At 38.9% G+C, this 19,797-nt stretch overlaps 1 protein-coding gene across 1 annotated transcript; it reads right to left on the bottom strand.

The window, feature by feature from the left end:
• Window positions 1-8,358: 8,358 nt before the first annotated feature.
• Window positions 8,359-15,903, bottom strand: LOC108572191 (arrestin domain-containing protein 17-like). Its single transcript, XM_017934391.1, has 8 exons — window positions 15,829-15,903; window positions 15,644-15,759; window positions 12,998-13,117; window positions 12,706-12,920; window positions 12,355-12,528; window positions 11,198-11,371; window positions 9,725-9,971; window positions 8,359-8,516 (listed from the first exon to the last, which is right to left on the bottom strand). Exons 1-8 carry the CDS (start codon window positions 15,879-15,881, stop codon window positions 8,359-8,361), a joined length of 1,257 nt encoding a protein of 418 aa, XP_017789880.1. The 5' UTR covers window positions 15,882-15,903.
• Between the last annotated feature and the right edge of the window lie 3,894 nt (window positions 15,904-19,797).

Here is a 19,797-nt window from a genome sequence, read left to right as displayed (position 1 = left end):
ACTGTGATTGACGAACGAGCAAGATAGCTCCCAACTATAGCACGTATTTGCAAACCAACTCTAATTCTTGCCTCTAAAGCTGAATAAACATTATTATCATTATATACACATTTTCTGAAAAGGAGAGAAGATTCTATCGTTGCTCACATTTACTCAATTCCAAGGACTACTGTCAATACAGTAATTAAAACAGTAATCAACAAATTCCGTACCCAGATTTTAATAAAAATATCACAGCTGACGCAGCCGGTAATTTCAAGTATATACGAACGATGGACTTGAAAACGATCGAGGCTGCGCTATATTACTACGGGGGGGGTTCAGCGGTTCATTAGAGACCCAGGTTCGAATGTTAAAGACACTTTGAGAAAGAGGCAAAGAAGGACCGATGCGACTGGTCCCTCAATGCGGTACCGTTCGAATTGAATAAACGCCGGCAACGATAGAATCCCTCTCGGTTTTTCCACCGGTTGTGAAAATGTGCGGGTAATAAGGTCAAAAGTGATTTACTTTGGTAATTCGTGCCGGTGAGACCCGGGGTGCCACAGACGTTTTAATCGCGCGCCTGTAAACTCTCGACCAACTTCCCTTTGCGCTCGACGGTATATAGTTTTCATGCGTCTTCAGAGAATTATGCATAAAAAGACGGCGACGGCGGCGTTTCTAGAGGGACGTCGAGGGGGCGGCGGGAGGATTTAAATTCACCGCTGAACAGACGGGTTTCTCCTCCGGGGAAAATGAAAACGTCGGTCGCGGTACTTAGTCTTCGCGGGAGCGTTTGTGATTCTCCGAGGATCGACCATTGAAATTCAAAGGAAAGCCCCCGGCGGCGGGCGAGGGTGTACAAGTTTTCGCATCGTTCGCAGCCAAGCATTACCGCGGCGAACCTACTACACCCGGCTCCCCTATATCCCGCCTATTTCTTTTCCGGTCTTCCAACTTTCTCTGTTCTAACCTATCGTTCCTCCAGTTCGCCGCGCGCCGATTCGTGATTTAATTCCACCAGGCCGAGAGAGGAAAAGTTCGACGACGGTGAACGTGGAAATCGACAGCAGCAGTACCGCGTTTTGCTCGACGCTTTCGATCTGGCCGAAAATTTGTTGGGAAATTTCGTACTCGTTTTTTAGCCAGGTGTAGGACCGGTTTTGGGGAAACTAGTTCGCCTTCGTGAAGCTTGTTTCTTGGCGTGTGGGAGGAGTTTGATTTTATTTAGCGTTCGGTGAATGGGAATTACGGGTAAAATTGCTGGATTAGTGTTGAAAAATTTTGTTGCGAATTAAAATAGTCCACTTTAGAATGTAGACAGAGAAAATACTCTCTGTAGGCAGTTTCAGAATTTTTCTTTGTAATCATTTGGACAGAGTTTCTGTTTAATGAACTCTTCAGTTTCAACAGCAGGAAGTTAAATTATTATGGTCGATGAAAAATAAACGTGGCTGGTTTTCGATAAAAATTGAAAGTGCACTTCAATTATATCCATTTTTAAAATTGCGCAGGAGAAAAATATTGGATCGAATTTTTCTTCGTCTCTGCAATCATTTGAAAAAAGCGTCTTTTGAAGGAATGCCTCGGTTTCAGAAGTGCAAAATAGGTCACACAAATTATTATGGAGACTGGGAAATAAAGGCGTCTGCTTTTCAATAAAAATCGCGGAGGTAAAGAAAATCGAATTGTAAGAAGAAATTGCTTCTAGATCAACCTCAGAATTGTCCTTTGTCTCTATAATCATTTGAAAAGCGCGCTTTTTTAATGAACTCAGTTTCAAAAGCAGAAAATAGAACACACAAAAGCCAAGTCAAACTACTATGTTCTGTGGAAAATAAAAGTTGGGTTATGTTAGGACTGATTTTTGCCAAAAATCGAAGCTGTACTTCAACAAATTCCACTTAAAAAATCGCAGAGGTAGAAAAAATTGAATTGAATTCCTCAAGGAATGATTTTTTGATACAATCTCAACGCCAACCTCGCATACCTCGTATAAATAAAATTTTTATACATAATATTTAGAGTCGTCTCGTCTTACGATACCTTCGTTGCCATCAATTTTTTAAAGGAAGCTACTGAGACTGTGAGAATCTACTAAATAATACATTAAACCTTTCTTCAGAAACTCCAGAAATATCCTCGTGCATATACCACGAGATCCATGATCTAACACAAATTTCCGAAAATAACAGAAATTGTAGTGTAAATTAATCGCACCTGAAACGCCACATTTATCAATCGAATCTCCTAAATATACATTCGAAAAACTATAAGTGAATATAAAAGCGTTAGCGTAATAGCGGTCGCGTGATAAATCGGCGTGAAAATTGATCGCTGTAATAGAGGCGCGATAGTGTATATAGCTAGGGAGAATCGAAGAAACGTTTTCACGTATAGGTATCGTCTATAATGCGGAAAATGACATCGTCGACGGTGTTTTCATTGGTAACTACGTGCCGTGTGTGTACGTAACAAACTCTGATTGGAGCAAATCCACGTAAACTCGTCTCTCCTGCCAGGGGCGCTGCGGGAAATTCAGAGGAAACTTTATCGTTCGGTTGGCAAGTGCCAACATTGCACGCTACCTTGAAAGCCCCCTCATTGTATTGAAAACCCGATTTTCAGAGTCTGCAGACTCGAAGAAAAGAGAGCAGCCGGGCCAGGGGGAGGAGGAGGGGGATGCATTGGCTGCTTACCTCATAAAGTATTACCCTTCAATTTTTCAAAAGAGCACGACCCTCGCGTTTCGTGCTCAATTGCTTCGTTACGTTCTTCGCATTATTCCACGGCGGATAGAGCTCAGACGTGAAAAGCAAAAACGAGAACTTTCGAATAACCGAACTTCTACCCGGTTCTACCATCCACGGTGAATTTAGTCTGGTGATTTTTAGATTCTACTGGAATAGACGTGGTATAAGTCACTTCTAACCCTGTTTTAAAAGAATTTGTTGGTTATTTGTGGATCATCGAGTAATGGAAATTGAATCGAGGTGAATTTTTGTTTGAGTACTCAAGTGGGATATGCGAGTTTCGTTGGTTCTCAAATTAACTTTTGAGAAACAAGGGAGAACGCTTTTTAACCCTTTCGTTGCCGAATTATTCTTTTGAAGAATTTTTTAATTATTTGGGGATCTATGAGTAATGAAAACTAAATTCAGATCAGTTTCAGTGTTCATGGAAGGGTTAATTAACTTTTGAGTAATAAGGAAGAACGCTTTTTAACCCTTTCGTGAATTATTTTTGAAAAGAATTTTTGCGCGGTGAAAACTAATGCGAGGTCCATTTCACTGGTCATGAAAGGGTTAACTAACTTTTCAGAAAAAGGGAAAAATTATATTTTCAAAAATTGATAATATATTTTTCAAAATATTTCTGAAATCCTTACCAATGTAATAAATGAAAATTTCATTTTCTCTTTCAATAGGTACGTTCGTGATATTTCAATTTCAACTTTTACTACTTACATTGTTTCTCCACTAAAAAGTATAAATCACCCAAAATAAATACAAGAAAATTTATTTAATATGATTCTACTAAAGCACACATAATGCTATAATTTCAAACTGAGAATCGTCATAAATCCCGAAATTAATCGTCTCAACTTCCATTCAAACGTAATTAAAGACATTGCAGTGCGCAAACGACCACCAATTAAAAAATCAAGAAATTTTATTTGCTCGTTTCTGAAAACCAATATTCGATAATCAGGAAATTTTCGTTAATTCCGATGAATCACACGACTAAACAGTATCTCCCGGCTAAGTTGAGTTCGAAGCAGCGAAGGGTGATTCGGATTTTCCAGAAGAACTTTTGTAGCTACACGGCGAGAAATTCGAAATGCGAGACGAGCGACAGTTCTTTGCAGAAGCTCGTTCTTGCGCGACAGCCGATAGTGGTAACACCGTGCGACCAGGTTCTACAGAAGTAGTACGAGAACTTTTAATTAGGTGCACGCTCTGGCGCCGTGACTTCAACGTAAAACGTAAGGGTATATCGAGGCGAGCTCTGACCTCGCTAAAAGATCGATCGCCGCTGTACGACGAGCTTTCGTTTCTTCGTTCGTTTGAATAGAGTTCGAAGTGTAATAGCTTGCCACGAATAATACACGCTCTCTTGCTTTCTCCGTATTGCAATAATCCCACCTACACTCTGCAATTAACTATACCGAAAGCAAACGTGTCTCGAGGTATCGTAAACCTGTAATACAGAGGCTAATACGTGTAATTATTTAATAGTCGTTCGAAAATTCTACCATAATTTCTTCCTAGAATGGAACAGTATTACTTGAACGTGCGTAATTCAATTTTAATTATTCACTTAAACAATCTATTACCATATTTCTCCTATTAATCTTTATTATTGTTGTTGTACCGTTACGACCATTTGAATATTTAACAGATATCCACGGCGAAAGGAATTAACCTGCAAGGGAGATAGGTATCGACGTTTAGATTGCGATCTAAATTTATGAAAATTTGAAGGGAGGAACACGGTGAGTTTTGCCTAAGAAGGTTGAATTTTCGTGAATTTTCGCGTCCCTTGGTCGAAGCTACAACCCGGCAACGTTTAATCACTACGAAATTAGGATAACCTCGCGCTGGTGGGTCGTGATTAAGCTGAACCTCCAGACCTGGCCACCTATGATGTGGTCTTTCAAAGTAGATATATACACGCCGTGACGCGGAGGAAGATGCAACACCGTCGAAGGAGAAGAGAGAAAGACAGGGAGCATTTGGTAGACGGCGTCCGTAATCAAAGACCCACCATTGCGATATCGAAAGCCCTCAAAGTTAAAGCTACTCTGGTAGTTCCGTCATCACCTGCTACCAACCTCAAAATCAAGAAGCTGATGGGGTTACACACCCTGTCGAATCCTGGCCGGTTTGGCGCAATTGAGCGATATTGGATTGCGCGCGATGCATTTTGATAAAATGTAATTTCGATCGGGATCTGTGCGGGAAGTGTGATATTTAAATTATGCGTATTGGAACAGGGGTTAATCCTGGAACAGTGACATAGGGTCATAGTGTCCCAAATGAGTTGTTTTTTATTTTCACTTCAGGAATCATTATTTATTCATTTTGACAATTTTGGCAATTTTAACCCTTTGCGATCGGCACATTTCTCTGGTGGGACTACCAGCTAGTCGGAGCAAATTTACATTTTTTTTTTTTTATGTATAAGGATATTGAAAAACAGAATATTTTGAAACTGATACATTTCGTTTAATACATACTAGTTATAGTGCATAAAAATAAAACGTTTTAATTTTTGTAATTTTCCAAAGTACGATACTTGACAAAACAAAGATCATGCCGCCATAGCGGCGACACCGATTTCTAGAACAAAACTGAAATGCCGCCACTATGGCGGCACCGATCGCAAAGGGTTAATGTACAGTTAGCGAAATAATGCAAAATTATTTTTACTGGATGGGGCATAGTGTGCCCCGTATTTAAAGGTATATTAGAGTAGGTGTTAACCCTAGATCATCAAAATAGGGAATACAGTGCCCCAGGAGATTTTTTTCTATTTTCACTTCACAAATCATTATCCTTTTATTTTGACAATTTTAGTATTAATAAAATTAGAAAATTAATAGAAATATTATTGTTACTGCGTGGGGCATAGTGTACCCCTTAGGAAGTATTATATTTAAAGATATATTAGACACCAAAGTAGGGAACACCCAAGGGATTTTTTCAATTTTCACTTTACGAACCATTATCATTCATTTTGACCATTTTGACAATTTTAATATTCATAAAGTTAGAGAAAGAATAGAAATATTATTTTTACTACATGGGTCGTAGTGTGCTTCACGTTAACATTAATTTCAATAATTTTTTTACATTAAATAGAATAAGAGTGCTAAGTTTCATTTTAAGACTCATTTAAAAAACTGAAGAGGGCCTCTTTCGTCACCCCAAAAATTTATTGCCCCAAAAATAACTAGCATTCAATGTAAAAAAAAAAAAAAAATTGAAGTCAATATCTGCAGTGATTTCGAAGAAAGCTCATCAGAATCACGACGAAATCTCAATAGCAACCTGCGAAGCATCCTTGAAAAATTCAGCGAATCCACAGATACTATCTCAGCACCGTGATATCCTCACAGACAAATCTTCCCCATTTTTATCACGTTGAACGATAAACGATCGATCGATCCTCCTACTCTAGCATTAAAAAAAAAAGCTGCTCTCTTGAATTCCGCGAAACGGAACAAGCTTGAATAGCGAAATACGGAGTAAAAGGATGGTAGATCGTAGCTGAACGCTCGTAACATTCCGTATGTAACGAAACAACCGATCGCAATTTATAGGTTCACCGTATCGGTAGGTAGAATTTTTATTTATCCAGTTGAACACAAGTTACGATGATAGCGGAGAGCTCGAGGCTCTGCGCCGCCAACTATATACAGATCCCAATCTTTTCTTCGCGTTTTTCGCACATCGGGACTTGTTCCACCGATTACTCGCCATCGGCCCCGACCGCCACTCTCTGTAATTGCATTTCCACCGGCGATCGATGCGCGTTATTGTTGAATCGCGCATTAATGACGTCATTAATTCAAGCGTGCGACGTGAACGAGATCATTCTCTCTCTCTCTCTCTCTCTCTCTCTCTCGGGCACACATATGTTGAGAAGATTACGAAACGGCGAGCTGGTACACACGCTCTAATGATCGGTGTGAATTGCACACGAGAACGCACTCTTCGATTCGCGACAACTTTTTCTGCGATCCTTTTATCTTGTTTCAAATGCGCGTGTTTTTAATGGGACGAACGAAACTAGCGACAGTTTCCGAACGAGTTTTTTTTTCAATGATCGTTTGATGAAGTTAAACGAGTATTCCGCTATGATGTATCACTCTTTACTACGTATTTTTTCTTCCAGTTTATTCGTTTTGATGCATTGAAGAGCAATTTTTTAAGGTTAGGTTCGGTAGGTCAGTGGATCGTTTATCGTTTAAAAATTTGATTAGTATTTTGCATCAGTTTCGGTAATATTTTACTGTTGATTCTATTGTTATGAAAATTCACACTATTAAGCTGCGTACAAATTATACAGCGTGGGCTATGTAAAATAAGCCACCTAATTATCTTCCCTAACTATGTTGGTACGAGGAAATTTTTATACGTAATTTAAATGGTTTCAAAGGGTGAGCAAGATGAAAGAAGAACTTTTTTATGAACGCCATTTTTTCTATTCTTTTTTTTCAAGTCACTTATATTTTTTTACGTAAATGTAAGTATACGTACTTTTTCCTACTGTATGTTGCAGCTGACATTGATGTGCATTTAAACGTGCTAATAAAAATAATTCCTTCCGTCTTATTCACCCTTTGAAACCATATGAAATGAGCACGAAAATTTTCGAAATGTAATTTTTAAGATAATTACATAAAATTATACGAATTTCAAACAATTACATAAAAATTGCACTGTTTTCCTAAAACATGACCAAAGGTGTATGAAAAATTTCAAGTCCCTTAATTTACAATTGCCTAATAAATTTTTTATTCTAAAAGTTGCCTAAAAATGGCGCCTCCGTAAGAAAACAGTCTTTTGAGGTTATGTTAGGTAGCCATAAGTACCGCGTTTTATTCAGTCTTCCCAAGCATGATTTCCTAATCGTTTCCACTGACGTATCGACTTTAGAATGCTTATGAAGTAAAGGCTTATTTACGATAATCAGATTAGAAGAAAAAGAAACGCAGCTCGGTGTGCTAATTCGCGCCGATATTCGCCCGTCTCGTTGTTCATCTCACTGGGTTAGGAGGGGGGAAAAGAAGACAACGAAGGGATCGAATTTTTCAGCGAAATTCGCCGGGAATATTTTTATTGAACGTTAAAGCAATACATGTTGCTAGGTGTTTCGTAAACTTCGTTTTCGACGGTATCGGTAGATTGCGCCGGTCGAACAATTATAGAATAACTTTCCTCGCGAGTTGCTCGCGTAATTACGGAATTTAATTAGCTGCACGGCTTGGTCCCAACGGATTTTAATATCTCACTCGATGCTTCTTTCGTTCTAATAATCCTTTTATCTTTTCCACCTCTTCCCTCTCGATTTTTCTCTGACTCTCGCGTAAGAAAATAAGAAGCTGAAGGCAGGAATCGAAGGCAACTGGTCGATCGATAGAGCGCGAAATTGGACGTAAAATTCACGCGTGCATTACATTACTACGTGCACACCTGCGTAAAATGTATCCAATATCTCCAAGCGATAATTCTACCTACTTTCATCGATACATCACCTCATTTTCTTCATCTTTTGTCGATCCGTTACGGACACCGTTATTAACAAACGTCGAATCTTCGTTGAATTATTCAGTAAGATCGATGCTAATTGTACAATTATGTACTGTATCTAACGATCCTTCTTGCGAGACGATTTGAACTTGTACACGCGATACATGGGAGAATACGGCTTGACCTCTCCGTCGCTGTCACCTTCGTCTCCCGTGGGATCGTCCCTGTCCGGTTTCGAGGATCGATATATTTGACTTTTCTCGTATAGCGCTAGTGCTGCAAGAAGCATTAGGTTTATTTTCGTCAATTCTGATAGGATTAATCGGTAAACAGGGAGGAGTGAGGGAGTTAGTTTTGGTGGATCGTGTGTATCAGCTTTGTCGAGAGGAGCTCTTTTCCCTTCGATTGCAAATATTTTCTTTGCATTATAATTCTATGTTCAATATTATAAAAAAATAGTAATAACGAAGGTTGACTTACGAGGAAAATTCAGAAAAATTTTAAACTTTGCAGAAATATATAATAGTTCAATTGATACTGATAACAAAATCATTTTTAGAGGTGAAAACACTCCCTTGGAAAAATTTAAAGTTATCGTGAATATTTGCAAAATTCAGAGTTGAATTCAAAGCTGTGTGGTTTTTGATATCCTACATTGTAGTGGTAAAGAATTTTTGAAAAACATTATTAAAAAAAAAAATTAAGATTGTTGGAGGTGAATTTTGAAAAGAACATTAGCATTAAATGAGATCTTTTTCTTTTAATGTTTTGATTTGCTAACGAGGGTTAGTTTGAACTGAGAATTTCGAATTATGGAAAAGATTAATTTCATTTCAGAAAAATCATTCAAATTGGGGTTATAATGAGGGTTGATTTATCTCCTTTCACTTAGAAACCGTGGAAAAGATTTATTTCATTTGCAAAAAAAAATCTCTTTAAAAATCATAATAGCAAGGTAAATTCTGCAACCCAAAAATTCGAAAAAACATTGAAACTTTGCAGGAAAGTAATTCAAGTGACACCAATAACGAAACAAGTTTTTATTTCCCCAATAAAACAGTTCCAGGAGTAAACCTCATTTCCATAAAGTTTCAAATTTCAATATTGCAAAAATCCTCGAAATTTTGCACAAAAAGACATTAAAGTTAGCTATTCTATTGCCAAAAAAAAAAAAAAATCTTATCATACAGAGATAACACGCCGTGCAATTTAACATAGAAAATCCTTCAACCGAAGAGTTCTGATTACTTTAATAACGGAAACCCCGTGAGTTTATGTGTCAGAGCAATTTTCCCTGAAATTTGAGCAAAACTCCTGATTACGAGTGGCAGACAGAGAGCGCGACAGAGCTTTCTAACTGTCCACGAATATTTACACTCTCGAACAAGAGAATAGTGTAAACCGTCGACTGGTAGTTTCCGCAAATACCGGTAATTAACATGTAGCGGGATGTATATTGTGTAATGCGGCTTGTAGGTACGTACAAGACAAACTTGGTTTCGCAGTTTCCTCCCTCTCGGAGTTTTTCAACGGCGACGTGTCGTTGGTGTATTTTTCCGTGGCCGTGGTACACGGGGGATGAAATGAAAAAGCTTCCGTCACGTCCAACGTTTTTTGCGGGGTCTCGTAATTTTGAAGTGGTACCGTGCCGACTACTATATTTGTTCGTAGTTTCAAGTTCTTCTGAAACATTCTGTAGTACCACTCGCTCACGTCTACGCAGGCCTCGACCTTTTGATCAAGAAGGAGAGAGCGAGAGAGAGAGAGAAAGAAAGAAAGAAAAATATATATGTAGTAGACTTCCTGTGCAGGTACAATCGGCGATGACGTATTAAAACTGCGCTCAACGGTCTGATTAATTTTAACGAGAGTACAATTTCATTGTACGATCATCGTGCACCGTAGAAAGACGAGTGGTTTTATCGTTGAAAACGAATTTTGAGGTTAGGATCACTCCTGAGGCCTGAAAGTGGTACGTAACTTTGGCAATTTTTTTCGAGGAAATAATTGAGTCTATCGAAAAATTTTTAAGGTGGGATTTATTGCGTTCTCCTTGGAGAGTGTGATAGTATTTTTTTCGTTTATTTTCTTTGCAAAATGGCGACGTTAGAGGCGTACTACTGAATCTTGAATTTTGGGTGGGTGTATCACGCGGTGCTGTCTCCTGTTGCTACACGATTTGAGTTAGAAGAAAATATTAAATATTTTCGTCATCTACATGATAATTACTAAAGAAGTGTACAAGATTTTTGAAAAATATTGAGATTTATGGGAATGGTGAATATATGAATAAAGAATCGAATTTTCCCTAAGATTTTCGTATATAAACGTTAATTACAGAAAAAGTTTCCAATATATTCCAAAAATACTGTGTCATTTTTTAGATTGCTTGACAGAGAATATTTTGCGAAAATTTCAAATAAATCGGATAAAAATTGCAAAAGTTATGGACAACACCGTCTATGAAAATGTCATTCAGAGAGAAACGCGTTTAAAATTTCGATTAGCGATTGACGCGCTTCGTTAAATCTCCTCTAATGGCATCAAACCGTCGAAATTTCTCGTTAAAACAACTGGATGAAATTTTCAAAGGTACAAACTACCGATTCAAACTAAAAAGAAAATTTAATTTTGTCAAACCTCAGAGGTGGTCTAACCCTGTAACGCAGAAACTCGCCGAAGTGTTTGAAATAGTAGAAACGCAAGAGACGTCGCGAGACTTTTACCGTCGGTGACATAATTGCGATACCAAGGTGGCAAAAAGAAAAGGGTAAAAAAATGTTGAACGAGTTACGAAAAGGGAGAAAATCGAGCGTAAATTTTGGTACATCTCTCCGGGTGACACAAAACACGGAGTGAAAATTCCGTGAAAATTATGCTCCCTGGCGAGTGTAATTTCACCTCGTATTCTGATTTTATCGCGGAACGGAGCGCTACTAAATTTCAGACAGTCTCACTTTAAGCGTGTACAGAACGTCGATGATGTTGCAGTGGATCATCCTGGTGGGTGGTACTGCAGGAACATCAAACGTAACGTCGTACGTATTGGTGTCTTTATTAACCGGCTGTTCTACTTCTACAACGATTTCTTTGTGCTTACGCGACTTTTCCGTTGAATGATAAGACACCACCTAAGAAAATATTCACCATTTAGAACAACCGTGGGAAGAATAGAAATCCAATAAAAGAAATATATCAGCGAGAGCATGACCCAGAAACTTCTACTGCAATACTGCTGCGTCAAACGGTGCTCCTTTTCAAACAAACTTTTATCAAACGTCAATTCTTTCGCCGTGTGTGCGTTGCTAGACAATCTAACCGGGGACAATCCTGCGGTGATAATCACCGATTTTGACGAAACTTTGGTGTATGGTGGTGTTAAGAAAAAATAGGTGAAAGGTTTCTTTTTTCTATTGGCAATCTTCCAGGTTGAAGGGGTGGAAATTGCCTTGGAAGATTGGGGTGGTAAATATCGTTGGTCTAAATTATTTTATTTTTCAAGTTTGCGAATTTATAAAGTAGAGTAATTTTCAAATTTGCGAATTTATGAATACAGTAATTTGCGAATTTATAAAGTAAAGTAATTTGCAGATTTGGGAATTTGTAAGGTAAAGAAATTTGCAAATTTTGGGAATTTATGAAATAAAGAAATTTGCGAATTGAAGTAAAGAAATTTGTGAATTTATAAAATAAAGTAAATTATCCCTCTATCTTTGATAGTTTTCGAGATATTAAACTAAATTCACTACCTCCACCTTTCAAGGCAATTTTCACCCCTTCACTGTAGAACTAATATAGAAACTTAAATTCGTCAATTCACGCTATTCCTGTATCTCCAATAATTTTCGAGATATTAAACTAAATATCCGAGCGATTTTCACACCCTCACTGTGAAATCTTACCCACATAAAAAAAAAAAAAAAATACGTATCGAATATTTTCCCAAAAACTATCTCCCATACCAAATTTCATCAAAAACACTAATTATCACTTGGAGATATCCCCTCGTAAGCCCATATATCCACCGCAAAAAATTATAAACGTCTCTTCGAGCATGCAAGAGAAAACAAAGCAAACAGCGACACAACTTTCATAATTCTAATTGCACAGTTACTTTTTTAAAAACGACCCTGATTTTCTTAACCACGACCGCAGTAGGATTCGTCATAACGATCTTAATCGGTATAGTTTGACCAGGAACGTAACCGTGAACTGGAAGCGACATGGACATGTTGATCTGTTCCGTCTGGCCCATATACAGTTTCGACTGTTGAACGTTTATAGGCAGCTGAAACGGATTCGTTCATATTTGTTTAAACAATACGATATCATATTCAGCTGGTTTTCAGAGCAGAGCTTCGTTACAGAATCGCTAATTCGTAAACGCATTGGCAGAGTCTTGTTCTATGGGGATGAAATCACATCGTAGAAGCAATATTCGTTTCGTTGTTAGATTTCTACTCACGGGAGCGAGAGGATCTCGATTAAGGTCAAGAATAGGAGCCACCGTGAATGGAATAATATTGGTGGAAAACCGATAAATGGTCGTTACGTCCAACAATGCCCTAATCGAGTACCGTACTCGTCCGTATCGGCCCTCAAAGCTGCACGGTAACTCCTCTGGAAGTGTTAGGGTGAACGGGTAGACGCCGCCAGTTATCATAAACTTTTCTTTACCATCTACTCGTGACGAGAATCTGTTAATCCAGCGACATCCAGCCTTTCATGTTGCAATCGCTAATAGCTCCTGTACTTACCGCCCACAAGATACGTTTCCACGTGTAGGTAATTCTCGAAGGACGAAAACTTACGCCGGATCCCGGCCGATCGATCGGTGAAATACACCTGGGCTTCTCCCTTGCATTTTAGCCTAATTCCTGCGTGCGGAAATGGTCAACTTAGAGCGACATCGCAGCGAAAAAATTTCAGTTTCACTATAATACTCGAAGCCGTTCGATAACATTTACGTGAATGTATTAATTCTTTGAGTATAGTAACTGAGACGGTGCTTTCTTCGAGAAATTTCAATGTTTATTTAGAAAAATTGAGAAATGCAATTTTTAAATTAAGAAATATAATTTCATTAGAATTTAATAATGAAAATTATTTTGAATGACTTTTATTATTTTATTTGTATCATTTGGCTGATACTCATTTCAAGACGGAGAGAAAATGATCTTATGGACTCAGTATCCTTTTTCACAGAGAAAATTCGCCAGTTTCCCAAATAATCGGGATTATTTCGATTTTTTGCAAATAAATATTGAAGTTTACGAAAAAAGGTCGTACAGTTATGCCGTAAGTTCTGTCTTACGAAAAAAGTGACTTTATCGCACGAAATCCTGAAGCTCCGTAGCTCACAGAAATAAAATACAACTCTTTCGTATCCAGCGAGATAAAGTATTAAAGAGAACCGTGCAGTTATTCTCGTGCTCAAATGTCACAAGTCGCTGACAGAGATTTTCAATCTTCCGAAACCGTCGAAGTTGACGAAAAATTTATCTAATATCGAAACGTTGAAGACAGATTTCGTCATGGCGGCAAAATCAATGCACTCATACGCATTTCTACAAATAATACTCTCAGCAATAGATAAAATTTTATCCAAGTCAAAAAAATGCTAACTTCGCATAATTTGACCAATTTCAACAATTTTTCCACTGCAATACACCTGGAAAATAGAATACTCTAAAAGATTGTCCTCCGTTTTAACCTACACGTTACATAAAGTCACTTTTACGGTGGACAGAATTTATGGCACCACTTATGTACACTTGCGACCGATACAAGTTTAGAATCGCTTGTCTAGCTGGTACCATTATGAAACATCCCGCTAATTATCCTCTGGATTAACAAACTTCCAGCAAAGTTCTTCAAACTGAACGCAATATATTTCCCATGAATTTTTTCGATTCGAAACTTTCAACTAGGAGAACGTATTATAATACATAACTACGATTATCAGATACGCCGGTACTATTAGCTAAAGTATCATCTACAGATACAAGGATGTAACAAAGACTAAGATTAACGAGAATGGAAAATACACAGAGAAGTGTCTGTAAAGGAACAGGGCACGTGCAAAAAAAAAACATGTCCATATTTCACTAGCAAACAGCGCATTAGACGCGGTTTAACGATTCCTCTAGCATGTAGAAAGTCAGTATACATATGTGTGTGAATGTACGAGAGAGGAGACCTCTTCCTTCGTTCTATCCTTCAGTTCTACAACCTGCAATACCAGAATCACGTGGTACATCGTCAGGTGGCATGTATACACAGAACGGTAGTAAAATCTTTTAGGTCACCCGTTATGCAACACGATCGATGGCACGTTTGGCACGCGTTCGACTCCCGGAGCATAGGAGAAATTTTTGTGTGATTGCGAAGCGACAACAGGGGTAAACAACGGGAGAATAAATATAAAAGTTGGTCGTGCCTCGTTACAACGAGCCAATCGAATGTCTTCCCGTTCCCTCTGTCTACCCTATCGAACTAGAGTCTGTTTCGATATATCACGGGAAACGGTAACAATACCGCAACCATGGCCAGGTGAAACTTCCAAGGGAACATGCTCAATTGATTATCGTCGATTTTGAGGAAACTTTGGTTTGTGATAGTTCTGGGAAAAATATTCGATGTGAATTTTGGTTTTATTGGAGATCGTTCATAGTGGAGGGGTGGAAATGGTCTCAAAGATGGAGATGGTAAATAGATGTTTAGTTTAATATCTTGGAAATTGTTGGAAATGGAGGAATAGTGTGAAATGACGAATTTAAGTTCCATAGTAAAAGGGTGAAAAATGCTCTTAAAATTGAGGTAGTGAATATCTTTAGCCTAACATCTCGAAAACTATCAGAAATAAAGAAATTGTGTAAATTGACGAATTTCACAATTCATAACTAAAGATTTTGAGACATAAAAAGTAAGTAATTTTGGTACCAAATATGTCTATTCCCCTCATCTTTGAGTGCGATTTTCACCCCTTCAATATGAACGATCGTCGATAAAAAAAAATACGTGTCAAATATTTTTTTGAGGACTATTATACACCAAAGTTTCATCAATATCGGTGATTATCACTTGGAAATGTTCTCCTGTTAAAGCTACAGCTACATTGTTTCGTTTCGAGACAAATTTATCTAGCAAACGAGTCCATAGTCTGGTACATTAATTACGATGCACATTTGCACGATCAACTCTCCACAATTTGTTCACAACTATCTGACAAATTTACCGGTACAGTCCGATACACCCTCGGCTTGTACTACTTTCTTCACCGCTGCGGAGAAAGCGCGCTTCGAAACACTCGTTTTCGAATCAGGGTTGGTTTTCCCCCTCTCTTCTTTTTTTATCCTGATTCAATTCGACTCTGTTTTTAAGTTAATTAGGAGGATGCTTACCTAGAGCACTCGCTGGTTCCTCCAACTCTAAGTGAACGTTCCCTGAAATTTCGTGTCCGCTGTAATACACCTCTTGAGGGTGATCGAGGACGATATCGATGCGCTGGAAGCCAATGCTAATCGCAATGAAACATAACAAACAACAGATTAAACAATCTCATGGTTAATTGTCCACGTGTTGGTACCTTTTCGACAAAGTCGCGACGATCGATGGATCGGTTTCTGCTTCCTCGTCCATTCCGTCGCACGTGTACGATACAAGATCCTTCAAACTACTCTCAAATTCATTCACGTTTTCCAGGCAAATTAACCGTAAGACACTTTAGATCTCCCTCGAATCACAAATTCTTCATTATCCGCGTTACATAAATAAACACACTTTCTTCGTCACTTTCGATTCGTAGCTCACTGCCAAAACAACAACGTCCATCGCCTTTTCTCACGTATTTCCACAGGAAGCGGACGACGAGTGTCCTCGATGCGGTTGCCAAAATTGTCTGAACCGTGATTGATATCGAAGCTCGAGAGAGGACCAGTGTGTCGCAACGATATAGACTCGGGGATAGAAAGCGGAGCGTAGATGCACCGGATAGAGAGCTAGTCGAGCTTACGGGGTTAAGGACGTAGTGAGATGTTTGTTGACAAGATTCCAAAATTGCAGCGAATCCTCGAGGTAGGCGACGCATGCGTCACTCGGTTCGCCAATATCACAGCGACATTCTGTCGCGTATTGGAGAACAACCTTTGCTCTTTCGCCTCCTCCGTCCCCGATAATCGAAGGACTCTCTCATCGAGCTGGAAACTCTTCCACGGCAGGTAGTAGGTGGTGCACGCCGCAGTGGCGTAACTCTGAATTAAGGGCGGGCCGCGTAATAAGGGCACCCGTATCGACCAATCGAGGATCATCGTGCTCCACGGCCAGGTGACTTGCAGCGTTTAAATTCTGCCGCATCGTTGCTACTTTTGTGTCGGTTCGCGATGCGCCATCGGCGCGGCGTAACGCGCGGCCCGGGGGGTAGATATCGCGCATCGCGAAACGGAGTTCTAAATCCCCTAGCGTTTGCGGGCCGGTCGCGTTGCAACCTTTTCACGGATTTGTCCAACGTGTGCTTAATGATCTGTGCACCCTTTCTTTTGTATTTTTCCGAAGATGGATGGATCTATCTTTTTAGCTTCCTTTTTTGGTTTTTGATGGCAGTGATTGAATCTGTTTGTGTTTAGGCATTGGAACGATGATTTTCTTTTTCTTAACTTGATTTGCTTGAAAAATTATTAATTTTGTTTTTTAACCCTTTCGCTGTTTAGTTTACTCTTTTGGATGGAATTTGTTTGTTATTATAATATTGGGATAATGATTGCCCCTTTAATATATTTTTTTAACCTTGATATCCCAAAAATGGTCAATTATACTTTCTTTTTATCAATGATGCGAAAATTACTAAAATTTCTCGACTACGAAATATTGCCGAAAATTGTATTATAGTTCTCGAAATTTTCAACGGAACTTGCATTTTATATGCGCTTCGATAATATTGAAATTAACGTCGAGATGAGCTCCAGTAGAAGCTTGTTAAGAATTACGAGGCGAACTGAATTTATGATACGACCGTGACCTCTTCGCTGTTTTCGAGGTTAAAAATTTGCATATTCCTCTCGACTCAACTCCCGTTCTCCTTTCTTCTTCCTTAATTTTTTATTTGTTCCCAAGTAAGACAGAGAATGTGAGCACTTTGTGAATTTTTGTTTCGACTTCCGTTTCAACTCTTGATGATAATTAGGCTATTATAAATTCGTAGCAATAAGCTTTGTATATTTGAAGGTACAGAATTTCGGAATAGTTTTCCATATTAAGGACATGTGCAATGTCTCTGCGTAGCACACCTGCATGCTCAATGCAGCGAGTTTGAACTGCGACGTGTTCAAAATTCAGGAAACCGGCCAAAAGATCTTCATTAGCCTTCTCGCAAACTGTACCTCCATTTGCCATCTCTTCCAGGAACGTCCTGTAAGGGAGAATTAGAGTTCGGATGAAAGATTGGATGAACTTGCGGAATTAGAATCGCTGATTCACATAAGTTTCAGTTACTTGAACATTCAGATCCATCTAATCCCGGTAATTCCTAATCTTCTGGAAATATTAAAATACTAAATCTATTTAATCACTGAAAGTCGCAAATATTGTTTTCAATTTTCCAAGTGTTCCGTAATAAAATAAAAAGAACAGAAGGATATTTTGGACTTTTCTGCTATTTTGGACTTTTTGCACGATGAAAAATTGAATCATTTCGAACAATTGCAAACTTTCTTTCTGTTCAACTTTGTTAATTTCTACTTAAAATCGGACAAAACCTTCCAATAAACTTAATATTCTGAAGGAAATCAGATTGCTTATAAAGTTGCAATTGTTTCTATTAAAATAAAAAAAAACATAAGAATATCTCCACCATTTTTCAAACAGTGACAAATGACTTTTTTCTTCAACTAAATTTTCCCTCGAGATCACATTAATTCTCAAAAATAGCCTACGAAATCTTTTACAAAAACCCATTACTTTTGCAACAGATCGCTCATTCTCCCGACATAATATCCTCAACATCTTCATTCCGCGGTGAATAAACGCTATTCGCGGAATACTCCCGTTCCGGATGCCGGGGCAGCGTTCACTTTCGTCGGGAAAGTAACAAGAGCGGCGTTTACATAATTGACCGTGGTAGTACTTTAAACAGGAAATTAAACGGCGAGTTTGAAACGTCGTGACTCTTAATTGCGCCACGCGTCGAGCCCCAGCGCGGCGGTTTGCACGCTCTCTGTGTATAATTATCGGTTTACACTTGCGGCGACCGGGTAAACCGGTGTGTTCATACGGCGCAAACGCATGAAATTTCCCTTTTTCTTCTCTTTCTTTGAACGGAAACCGCCTGACGCCTGTTACGCGAAACGAATTACGCATCACTGGGACACAAAACAGAGGCTTTTAAGTTAGTCTGATCACGAGTGAAGCTTGGCGGCACAGGTACTACTTACTTACACACACACGTACACACGTGGAAAAAAGGAGAAGGCACAAAGAAAACCAGTTCCAAGAGTAAATTCACCTCGTTACGCACGAATAGTCCGTAACTTCATCGCGTTCCTTGTTGCACGTGGTATCTGGACTTGCATCTGTGTAGCACGGTAACCAGATATTGCGGAGAATTAATTACATGCGCCCTCTAGACCGGTATCTCCCCTCCCCTCCCTCCTCCCGGCACTCTACCCCCACTCCGCGCGCTTCTACCCCCACCACGCGCTCTTCTACCCCCACCACGCGTGCTTCTACTCCCACCACGCGCTCTTCTACCTCCACTCCCTCTCTGTCTTACCGTTCCGTGGTAATACAGACGACTTTAATTAGCGATCTCGTGCCCGGCGCGGTTTTCTTTTGGAAGACGGTAAATCATGCGGCTACTCGTCTTACACGTAATAAGAAAATTTCACAATAATGCTCGGCGATCGATCGTCGGCTACTATCGGTCCGAATGGATCGTAAAAGGGTTATACACCGAGCCCTCCGGTGTGTATTCTGTACACACAGCAATAATTCTTCCGCTTTCTGCTTCGCTCGGTACATACTTACCTGGCACGTTAAAGAAACTGTGGCAAACGAATACACTACGGCGGATCCGAACACCTCCGATTCTATATCGAATTTCATGGCACCGTACTTCTACGTTGATTTAATGTGAGCGCGGATTATAGGTATTCGTTGCACTCGGTGTCCCGCCTTGTATTGGGGTAACAGATACACTTTAGATAGAGCGGATGTTGGAAAGATTGTTGGTGTTATTTCGTTGCGGCGAAATTAAATTAATACGGGTATTTGAAATTTGACGGTGATTTAGAGAAAGTGAAAATAAAAGAAAAAAAATTTGTGGCGATTCAGAAAATGTGAAATTAAAAAAATATGAAAATTATTTATGAGTTCGTACTGCAATTGTAGATTTGTTAAAATTCAGTTGTAGTTAAAATTTAATTGCAATTAAATTTGGTATTAATATTGTAAGTCATTGAGAATAAGTGAAACAAAAATAGAATACTTTTCTTGCAAATTGAAAATTTAACAATTCGCAACTTGACAACGAATACATTTTTCATCGATGATTAATTTTTAAAGG

Source organism: Habropoda laboriosa, unplaced genomic scaffold (genome assembly GCF_001263275.1).
Source record: "Habropoda laboriosa isolate 0110345459 unplaced genomic scaffold, ASM126327v1 scaffold107, whole genome shotgun sequence".
In the NCBI taxonomy this organism is placed as follows: domain Eukaryota; kingdom Metazoa; phylum Arthropoda; class Insecta; order Hymenoptera; family Apidae; genus Habropoda; species Habropoda laboriosa.
The sequence above is the reverse complement of the archived record's forward strand: the minus strand, read 5'-3'. Positions and strand labels throughout refer to the sequence as shown.